Below are 11349 nucleotides of genomic sequence, written 5' to 3' on the forward strand. Positions count from 1 at the left end.
CCACAACCAAATTCTGACTTCTTGATACCCAGAGGAAGTGTTACACTGAGTCACTGCTCCCCCTGAGGCTGCTGCACCTCTGCATTAAGACCTGCCCTTCAGTTCTCAGGACTTGATCCAGGGAGGAAAGAAGTCATAAATCAGTTTTATCTCCCAGAGCTGGCAAGTCTGGGTTCATGATTATCTCTGGTTATGCAATGCCTTGAACTTTGCCATCAATACAAGCTGTGTTCACTGACTTTAACAATCAGAAAAAGGCATTCTGTTGAAGTGTTCAACCACCACCACAGCTGGTTTATACTTAAAACCATTAAGTTCATTGGTTGGCCTCTTTTTTTAACTTAGATTTCTATACTTAAAAAAGTATTTCTAAAAAGCCAAAGGAATGTGCCTCCATTTTTTAAATGAGTCTGTTAAATACACAATTTTTTTAAAAATTCAATAAGCATCTGGGTTTGGTGATGGAGAGAAAAAATAACTTCTCTTCCTGGACTCTCTACTCCCATCTCCCACAAATTCTGGAAAGGAGATGGGATAGATGGACACATCAGTGACATCAACCAGCTCTCAGTTATATTAAGAATCTCTGAAGGACATTGCCAGAATGGACATTTTCTGAGTAGAGAAGAGAGCTGCAAATCCTAACTATTCTCCACGAAGATTAATATGGCAATGGTTATTAGGATGAGGGTTTTTCCCTCTATTAGATTCTGCTGAAATGAACTAATTAAGATGCTTCCTCAACAATTCAGGTATCAATCATTGTTCTAGGAATTAGAAGGGAAAGAACAGGGGCAGGAGCACTCCTCAGAGCCTTCTGCAGAACGGTGGACATTCCAACAGGAACCCCGTCCTCAGAGGGCATGAGGTGGCCACAAAGTCAACAGTGGCAATCACAGAGGGGGTAACTCTCTGGAAAAGCTGGAGAGAACAAAGAAGTCATGCCAGGGGAGCCTGAGTCTATCATGGGCAGAAAGATGGTAGCAGAGGATGGAGATGATCAGCTGAAACTGGAGCTGAAGAAAGGACAAGCTGCAAACTGTTGACTCCAGACACCCACAGATCCCCTTGCCCATGGAGGCCACACTTTTCCCCAAGAGACAGCAGAAGCCAAAAGGTACAGGTAGGACTTGGTCATCCCAGTCACAGGAATCTCCAGCCAGCAGAACCGGAAGTGAAAGACCTGAGTTCCAGCCTCAGCTCTGCCTCTGACCCTTGAGCCCAGGTGACAGCTCTGCTGGGATGATTATTATAACAGTCACAAGAAATGACAGAGACATTAAAGTACTTAGAACAGAAAAAATGTGCACAGAAAAAATGACACATCTGTAGTGTTTAAGTGCCAGGCTCAGATTTAAATGCTTTATGAGTATGAACTTACTGTAATAACCAAATACGAGTAAACAAAGCACTAAGATTATCTCTCAACAACCCACACAATTAGTCTTAAAATCTTTAGAATTGTTTGAACTCTCCCAAGCTCACGATCAGATCTTCAAGCATTGCTAAAAGACTCTAAAATAAGAGAAGTCATCACCAGATCAGAGCTGATGGATCTACACTACATAAAAGCAGCTAACAATTATTAAACAGCTTCCACTGAACACACTAGCACAGTTGTAAGCACTTAGCTCATTTCCACCCTCAGAACACTAAGACAAGTAACATTATCTGTTGATAAGGGAAGAAGCGGGGAGAGGCTAAGAGACTTGCTAAAGATTCCCACAGCCAGGAGGAGAAGGGCTGGAACCCAACTCCATCAGGCACCTTACAGCTTGCTCACTTTTAATCACACTCAGCAGAAACCATCACACATTTCAGCATAACCTGGAGGAAGATACAGCACAGCAACCAGCAGCATCACCTGCCTGTGGATCCAGGAGAGCCAGGCAGTGAGGTATGGGCCTAAGGCAGAACTGGGGAGAAGACGGAGGGCAGGGAACTGAAATTAGAAACTCAAGAAAGGGGCAAATAATTGTGAGGTGCATCCAGGACACGTCAGAGAAAACCCAAAACCTGACTGAGGTACCATTTCTGCTCCACAATGTCCAAACATGTTCCGTGGCATTCACTTTTCTGCCTGTCAACCCTATCTCTTCTAGAGTATCCCCAGCCACACTCCAAGTCCAAAGACTAACATGCCAACAGAAGCTGATTTTACTGTCATCAGTACATCACGGGGATCAGAGAACAGCCCAATAAAGAACTGTGTGACAACACAGGAAATGAGGGAAGAACTTCACGACACACCCACCCCATGTGCCTGAGGACAAAGTTAATACCTGGGAATAAAACTATTCCCTCCATAAAGAAGTCTGAGCCCCAAAGGACAGCTTACAACTTAATGGTGGTGCCAGTCTCCTGAGATCTTAAAACTTCTCTTAGGTCCCTGCACTGCTTTCAAGCAAATTTCAACAGAGGCAAACTCACTGAGGCAACAGGGGGAAAGTACAGCTAAATGACACAAAGCAATTCTGATCATTCTTCTATCCAGCATCAGAAAATTCAGAGCTGGGGGGCAGGGGGGGGGGCAGGAAAAAGAGATGGGCGAACCAATGCAGAGCCAAGAGAGAAGACTTCTAACCCACTTGAGCCCTCAGCAATACAATGTCAGGGAAACATATCTGTAGTTTAGAATACGGCCCCCCCAACCCCATCCTGTTTTAACAGCCTAAGGAGTACTCCCCAGAAAGAGTACTCCCTCTTTAAGAGGGACCAAAAAAAAAAAAAAAATCTTTGGGTGCAAACCCAGCTCCAACCCCCTTCAAGGTGCAAACTCTCTCTTCCTCAAAGTATGGCATACTAAAAGGAAGGTAAACCAGAAAGCCAAGAAGTCCACTCCTGAAATGCCATTCCCAGAAATCCCACTGGCTGCCCACCAGTAACTAAATGAAAGCCATAAACTCTCTGAGCTCCTTATATGAAAAAAAGGCAATTCAGGAAGCAAAGCTTAAACTCATTCTACAAATTGAAGAAATGCACAGCTAATAACTTTCTTTTTTCCCTTCTTTACAAAGCAAGAAACAACCCATCCCCTACTCAAGGGTCAATTACTGGTGAAAGCTTCTTTGCTGGCCTAAGTATCCAGCTGAAGATAAATTGGCAATCAGACCCAAGTAAGAATAATGTGTGAACACACAAAACAAGTTACTTAAATATTAACCATGAGTCAGTTGTGCTTTTTTTTTTAATTTAAAACAAGCACCAAAAAAAATGACAGGCAAAGTACTCTTGGACAAAACAAATATACATATGGTCTGTGCTCTGATCAACTACATATTATTAAACACAGAACTCACTTGTCTTAAATTGCTTAATTGCTTGAGAAATGTGTCAGGCTCCCACAAAATCTAGGGTTGTTTTTTTTTCATCCTACTCAACATGAACTGGAACACATGCTAAAAATGACATTTTTAAAGTATTAAAAATAGAAATAGAACTACACCTTGATTAAAATTTAAACTACTTCAGAAAGAGTTCTGGAGAATGAAGCTAAATACAAATTAAGGGCGTAATTTAGGTGTTACTTTGTGCTTATGTTTTTAAAGCTTTACTGAGGACAATAAAAAATGCCCTCCCTCTCTTCAGAGGTCCCTGAACAAACTGCACTGCCAACTGGCATTCACCTTGAAGATCAAGCAAGAAGGGACAGAATCACAACCAACACTCTCCATCTTAACGTTACAGTCCTACCACAGCAGCAAGATCAGAGATGGGAATGGTGTGAGGGGATGATGGCAAAAGGACAAGGGTAACACCATAAAGGTAATAACCCTCAAAACAGCTAACATTCAAGTTCCTACTAAATGCCACTGGGCTAGGTGCTTGATGTGTGCTAATCCATTTAACCCTCTCCACTCTCCTAGGAGGCTAATCTCCTCAGAGATTAGTAAAATAAGGCACAGAAGCAGTTTCCCATGTCAATACAGCCAACGTGAGGCAGGCCAGCACAGGCCATCCCAGCTCCCTACAGTGAACTGAATACAATCTATAGTCAAGATATGTCAACTAATGAGTCTATGGCACTAAATAGGCAAAACAGATTTACCCAGTACCAAAAGCTGTAGGTCAAGGAGCATAAAAACTGAGGCAACATCGCCTCAAACAGCATGATCTAGGGTAGAGTGCAAAAACAGATCAAAGCCAACCAGCGGGCAGAAAGTGGCACAGATATATCCTTCAGGAAAGGGTGGATCCCCTCCACAGGATTAAAACTGCCACCCACATGGCCGAGGCCCTTTTAAACCTTGTTATGTTAGGACAGAATTACTTAAATCTTTGGTCTTTACCAACTTCTTGAGTGACAGTTCCATTATATTTCCATCCTGAGGCGTAAATAGCTTTCTTTTTACACCTTAGGTTTGCAAAAGGCACACCTTGGTCCAACTATGCAAGGATGTGATCCACAAGTCTGAACTGGGTCAGTGTCAAGCTCCTCCCTTCTTTCTCAGATGAGAGCTCCAACATCATACTTATAATTTTAGGTTCTACCTGTGTGCATTTTTGTACAACATAACACTCTTTTTTGGCCAGTAATGGATACAACATTCCAAGAACTGAGCAACTTGAATTTGTACAAAAGCTGAAGTGACACTTTCAACTTAGCTTCTAAACCTCTTCCACTGATGTCTTGAAGGGACCATCAACAATAGTTTCTAACCCCTTTCCTGTATTGTTATTGGGAGCTTAGACTCTAATATCTTGCCACTAAGATGCTGTTTACAGGTTTTTAAGCAAATATAGTATTTTATACCTGCCCATGATAAATCTCTCTCTCATGGCACTGGGAGATTTGGGTGGAGCAGGGAAATACAAATGCACTCAACCTAAACTTTCTTTTGAGTATCATGTAGTATTTAAAGTGTGGAACTTTCAAGGTTAAAGGGACTTACCCCTCCCACCTCACATATAATAAAGATTCCATAACCCAGCACCAGGCATGTACACAATAAACAGGGTGATCTGAGAAGAAATAGGAGCGTCTCAGGGTAAAAAATTAATGAAATACAGATTTCAGGAGAAACTGCTATCAAATTAATATGTTGCAAAAAAACCTGCAGTGTAGGAAAGTTTAAGGTATATAGTAATAACAATAAAAGATTTTTCTAAAAAGGAAGCACAGAAAACAGACGCTGTGGCTAGAAACAGACACTAAAAAAAACAAAAAAATTAAACTCTTTCATGATCATAGCCACTTGAGTACTCCTCCAAGAAAAATTAGATAATGCCTCCCCGCCCACAATACAAGTAGCAAAGGGCTGAAATGCTGAGAATATTATCAGCTAAGCTATGAAAATCACGGCTACCTGATCCGATCTGGAAAATAACCGCTAAACATCAGTAAGTAAAAATACAAGTATCACAGCGTGTGTGTGCGCGCGCGTTGCTCAGTCGTGTCCGACTCTTTGTGACCCCATGGACTGCAACCCGCCAGGCTCCTCTATCCATGGAATTCTCCAGGCAAGAATCCTGGAGTGGGTTGCCATTTCCTCCTCCAGGGGATCTTCCCAACCCAGGACCTAGATAATAACTGCACACCTGACCCTGAATCACAGCCCAGCTGGAACCGGGCAGAGTCCTGCAGATGCAGCTAGATTAAAGGCTTCTTCAGAGCCCTCAGTCGCCCGCTCCCCCAGTCTCCCCATCGCCAGAGGGCACTGGGTCAAAAACATCTCGTACAGCTGTTAGTGAAGTCTCAGGGCCTCATACGCTCCGATTAGGTAACTTTACAAAATGCTACAAAAGTGCTGACTACTATTCTTTTCAGCAAGCAAAGGAAACATTCGGAGGGGAGAAAGAAGACCATTTAGGAGAGCAAAAATGTGCTCTGATTAACGACTGCAGAATAACTGATAAAACTGATCGCAGTCCGGGTCTCGAGAAGCAAAACCCCAGAAACAGGCTCGGCCCAAAGACACTAGACCTTCGGAGGAGTTTAGATTCACAGGCCCAGAAATTTCAAACTACACAGGGGAGGGTCGGGATGAAGACTCCCCGAGACTCCGTGGGCGCTGGCCTCGGGCCGGACACCCCACTCCGTGTCACGGCCCGCCAGCGCCTTCCTGTCAGGACGGGCAGAAAAGCGAGTGGGCATTGGTGCCCGCGGACGGCCCACCTGGGCAATGCCGGCGCCCATCAACCCACCGCCGATGACCGTCACGTGCTTGATGAGGATTTTCTTCGCTGAAGCCGCGGCGGTGGAGGAGGAGGACATGGAGCGCACGAACTGCCTGGTTACGAAAGCCATGGTGCAGAAGGCAAAGGCAGCGACAGGCACAAGACCTGGCAGAGAAGCAACCTGCACACAGCCCAAGAAAAAGCTCCGAGCCGACGTCAGGGGGCGGAGGCCCAGGCGCCCAGGAGCCCGCGCGCCCTGGGCGTCGCCGTGACGTCATCGACGGCGGGGCGTAGCGTCGCGGCCCGCTTTCCCCATTGGCCGAGGCCCCAGGGACGGCGTTCGAACGTCCGAGCGCGGCGTCCAAGCGCAGTTAGGCTGGCACGGCAGCAGCCCTCCTCTGGAAAACCCGAGGAGCTGAACTCAGTCACCGCCGCCAAGCCAGGCGCGGAGGGGCGGTTAGCGCTCGGGTACCGGCCCAGGGCAAGTGTTTCCTCGGAAAAGCCACGGGCCCCTTGTAAGGGGAAGTCGGTTTGCCTTGTTGAATCCTCGCTGTTAGTCCTAGTTTATAACTCGGCGCCGAGTAAATACGTGCTATTTGGCAGTGGTGACGGGGAGACCAAAAATGAGCACCTTCCGTTCACGTCACCAAATAACCAAGTCTAGGGAATATTCTAACCCAGTGCGTATTATTCCTGCTAAAAACGGAAGGAAACAAAGTGCTCACACCCAAAGCAATGTCTACTGACACACGAGTTTTAATGTAAAAATCAGGCCCAGTAAGCGAAAGAGGTTTAACCTTTAATTCCCCGTTTCAACTTTACATCTTTATCAATGCAGGGAACGAACATGTGGACAGTTTAGTCAAAGAGCAACCTTTGTAGTGTAACTGATAACAATAGGCCAATCTTCTCGCGTGAGTAATTTTTAGTTACTGTGCCTTAGTAATACGGCATTCTTAAATTTTATTTTAAAATATTTTATAAGGATTCACCAACCCACCATCCAAAGTCGGCCTCTTCCTATTGGAAGTAACTTACATAGTGAATCCCTTGTTCACCATTCCTTTGCTTTCATCTCATTTCTATTTCTAATTCTGTAAAAATATGGGAGAAGTGCTTGTGTTGAGCACTCCATTAGGCTTGGGACATTTCTAAGGAGATCATTATTGGCTGAAGACACTGTCACATCCAAATAAAGTCTGTTAAGTGCTATAGAGTGTGTGTGTGTGTGTGTGTGTGTGCGCACGCGCGCATGTGTTAGTTGCTCAGTCGTGTCGGAGTCTTTGCGACCCTATTGACTGTGTGTGTGTGTGTGTGTGTGTGTGCACGCGCGCATGTGTTAGTTGCTCAGTCGTGTCGGAGTCTTTGCGACCCTATTGACTGTAGCCTGCCAGACTCCTCTTGCAAGAACCAACAAGACTAGAATTGGAATGAGTAGATTACACAGAAAACCTGATAACGAACAGATGAGTTAATTTATGAAGAAAAAAGCATTCCAGACACAGGAAGCAGCACATGTAAAGGTAGAAATGTAAAAAAGTATTACCCATGTGAAAAGGATGAGAAATTAGATAGGTTTAGGGGTGAAGCTAGGATGGTAGAATAGGAGGATGCACAGATGATTCTGTCAGTGGATTTTCGTTCTCATTTCAAAGTTGTGTCTAATGCTAAGCCAAACATATTCTAATTATATTGTCATCACAACATACACTTTTTTTAATGAGTCTAAATGCTAAGTCGCTTCAGTCCAACTCTTTGTGATCCTATGGCGTGTAGCCCACCAGTCTTCTCTGACCATGGAATTCTCCAGGCAAGAATACTGGAGTGGGTTGCCAGGCCCTCCTCCAGGGGATCTTCCCGACCTGGATGGAATTCATGGATCTCACTAGAAGGCAGTTTCTTCTCTTGATTTCCTTTCCTCAGAAAAGAAAGAATAACCACACAGTATTTTTTAGCAAATCTGAGGCCATCTGTATTATGTGAAGAAAGGAGCACTGGAGTGAGAGTCAGGAGTCCTGCTCAGTCCCTGGTATGGAGTATGACCATCTGCAGACAACCTTCCTGGGCTTCAGGGTCCTCATCTTTGAAAAGAAAGTGCTGGACAGGTACCTTTCCAGCTGTTACATACTCAGAATCTAACCCTCATTTACGCTCTTCTGAACCAGGAAGGCCACACTGACCTCTATTCCTGCCCAGTCCTGATCAGATGACAGTTACAATAGAGTCATTCTTCTTTTCGCCAGAACTGCAATTCTTTTCCTAAGTGCAGCCTTGGGCTTTTGGGCACCTGGTAACAATATCTGTGGTCCTTGACTTGCACCTTCACCCTGTTCTTGGGGGAGTGCTTCATTTCTCTCTGCAGGAAGAGTGGTATATTGGGAAGCATGGCCCTGGTCACCGATTAATTCAGAAACAGCAAAGGAAAGGGTATCCCTTTTTACAGGTAAGGAAACTGAGGCCCAGAGAGGGTCAGAAACTTAACTGAAGTCACACAGCTAATGAATGGCACATTAGAATTCAACCCCAAGACAGTCTGTTTTAAGGACTCATGTTCTTGACCAGTGTTTTTTTCCCTCCCTTCATAGCAACCCTAAGTTAACCACTGCTATCCAACTCCAAAGGTGAAGAAATGAGGTTCTGAGTGATTAAGTCATTTGTTAAATGTAACTCAGATTAATCACTGGCTAGGCTCGGATTTGAGTCCATTCTAATGTCACTCCTTTCATAATTTCATACTCCTTAGAAAATGCTGCTGCTGCTGCTAGAGGGGAAAGAAATTGGGGAGTGGGCTCCAGTAACACATCTGTATGTCTAGATTTGGAGCTTTAACTGTTACACTAATGTAATCATTAAGGTTAAGAAGATTAACTTTTTTAGACCTTCCTGCTAATTAGCCCCAGTGCTGTAAGTTTTGCACAGTGATTCCAGTATTTACACCTGAACACTCTATACAGCCATGTGTTTTATACCATCCTGATTTCCAGCATGTGGACTCACACTTTTCAAATGGAAACATCCATTGGTAATTGTCTACTGGTCACCTCTACTGGGAAACCCCTCAGCTACTTCACTGTAACTTACCAGATTTGAACCTATTATTTTTCTCCTCCCACAATGCTTGTTGCCTCCTCTTGCATTCATCATCTCAGTTCATGATGACCCTGGTCATCAACCAAGAGCATTTTCCTTCCCCCTCACCACCATGTTGGTTGGTCAGATGTCATCAATTCCACCTCATTGATTCCATCCAGGAGTCCTCCCTTTTGTCCCCCTCTGCATTTATTCAAACTGTCTCCCGAGTAGAGGCTGATACCATTCCTAACATGCCTTGATGAAACTAACGTCTCTTCCTCCCAGTTAACGTTTCACACTCTTCTCAGACTGATTTCTCAAGTTATAAACTGGATCACTGCACTCCCATCCTTTTAAAAACTTTGTCCACAGGATAATGACCTAACTTCTCAAATCCTGGCCTCAGTACTCTAAACTCACTTATTTCCTTCTATTCCTTCTCAAATACTTTAAATCCTAGCCACAAAGAACCAAGTCGATTTCCTAGCTTATAAATTGGAAACTATCTGATATAAAGATCCTAATATTTATAAATGAGTTGAAGGGTAAAATATATTTTGACTAACTATACTTCTGAGATCTTCAGAGCCAGGTATTTATTTATTATTTTATTGAAGGGGAGGAAGCAAGGGTAAAACAAGCATTTAACGAATGCTTAATTTGCCAGGCTCTGTGCCAAGCATGTGATGTGTATCTTCTCATTCACTCCCATCTAATGTTACTGTTTCATAATGTATATGTTTATTTATATTCATTCACTATAATCATATAATTATATATAATAATACCTAATTATACTCATAATGTATATGTATATTTCATAATGTATATGTTTCACATCTGGGACAACTGAAGCTTAGAGTAGAAAATAACTTGCCTGATGTGTGATAGGGAGAGAGTATAGAGCCAGGTGTTGAGCTCCAGGCTACCCGAGTGCAAAATTGTTGCTCATAACCGGTGTCCTAACCTACTTCATCATGATGGATGTGTTACAGCAGAGTGGTGAGGATGATTAGAAGGTTTTCAAGCAGAGAAGACATTATAAGCATATTTCAGACAGAAAAATGTATATGTAGCCTGTACAGGAACAAAGCATAGAGAGTGGTCTGGAAATACAGTTAATGCAGAATGGATAACAAAAGCCCAGGGAACTTTCTGGTGAATGAAGATGAGACTGGACAGGTAGGCAGGGACCAGATCAGAGTGGATGTTTTTATGAGAATCATAATCACAATCATGTTCTTTTCAGTTTTTTTTTGTTTAAGAAATAATTGAACTTATAGAAAAGTTGCAAGAATAGTGCAAAGAAACCCATATACCTCTTACCCATATTTACCTATTGCTAATGTTTTATCAAATTGCTTTATCAACTGTCTATATTTATTTATCTATAATAGATATTTTATATACATATGATGAATAATTTCTGAACCATTTAAAGGTAAGTTACATACATCATGGTCCTTTATAATATTTCAGTGCATGTTTCCTAGGGATAGGGTGATTCTCCTACATAATGATAGTAATCAACTTTAGTAAATTTAATATTGGTACAACATTTCTATCCATTTGGGCACCTGTAATCCAGTTTAGCTAATTGATCCAGTAATGTCCTCTATAGTTTTTTTTCTTCTAGTCCTTAGTCCAGTCTAGAGTCACATATGGCATGCCTCTAGACTGTTCCTGTCTCTTTCTCTTCCTCTTTACAATAACAGCTTTATTGAAGTTTTAATTTGTTTTTATGTTGAAGCACCAGCTTTCCCATGAACATGAGTTTGCATACAAGGAAACCGTAGAAAGGGCCAAATATCCTTGGAAGATATCTTTCAGAAACTATAATAATCAACAACTCACTACAAGTCTTTGTATTTCAAGTAGGAAGAGGATTGCTCAACAAACTCAGACTGGAAAAAAAGCACAGTGAGAACAAATGCCAAGTGGGGTATAATGGAGAAGAGAGTTTTCAGTGGTGGAACTTCCATCTTTAGTGTCATGTATTAGAAATGCCAGACTGGTATATTTGTTGTGGAAAATTTTCTTTTAAATGAGGCACAACCTAAAGAAAGAAAACTGAATAGTAAATCTAAATAAGAAGGAACTATACAATAGAGGTCATTTAGTAGTATTCTTTTCATTGCTGCATTAATAATTTAAACATAT

The 11349-nt window shown here is 42.7% G+C and overlaps 1 protein-coding gene across 1 annotated transcript in view; it reads right to left on the minus strand.

The window, feature by feature from the left end:
* HADH (hydroxyacyl-CoA dehydrogenase) overlaps window positions 1-6342 on the minus strand; it is a 41711-nt gene extending 35369 nt beyond the window's left edge. The window contains exon 1 of the mRNA XM_020901955.2: window positions 6116-6342. Within this exon, the coding sequence (XP_020757614.1) occupies window positions 6116-6247 (132 nt within the window). The 5' untranslated portion in view covers window positions 6248-6342. The remainder of the gene's footprint in view (window positions 1-6115) is intronic.
* Between the last annotated feature and the right edge of the window lie 5007 nt (window positions 6343-11349).

This window comes from Odocoileus virginianus, chromosome 21 (genome assembly GCF_023699985.2).
Source record: "Odocoileus virginianus isolate 20LAN1187 ecotype Illinois chromosome 21, Ovbor_1.2, whole genome shotgun sequence".
NCBI lineage: Eukaryota > Metazoa > Chordata > Mammalia > Artiodactyla > Cervidae > Odocoileus > Odocoileus virginianus.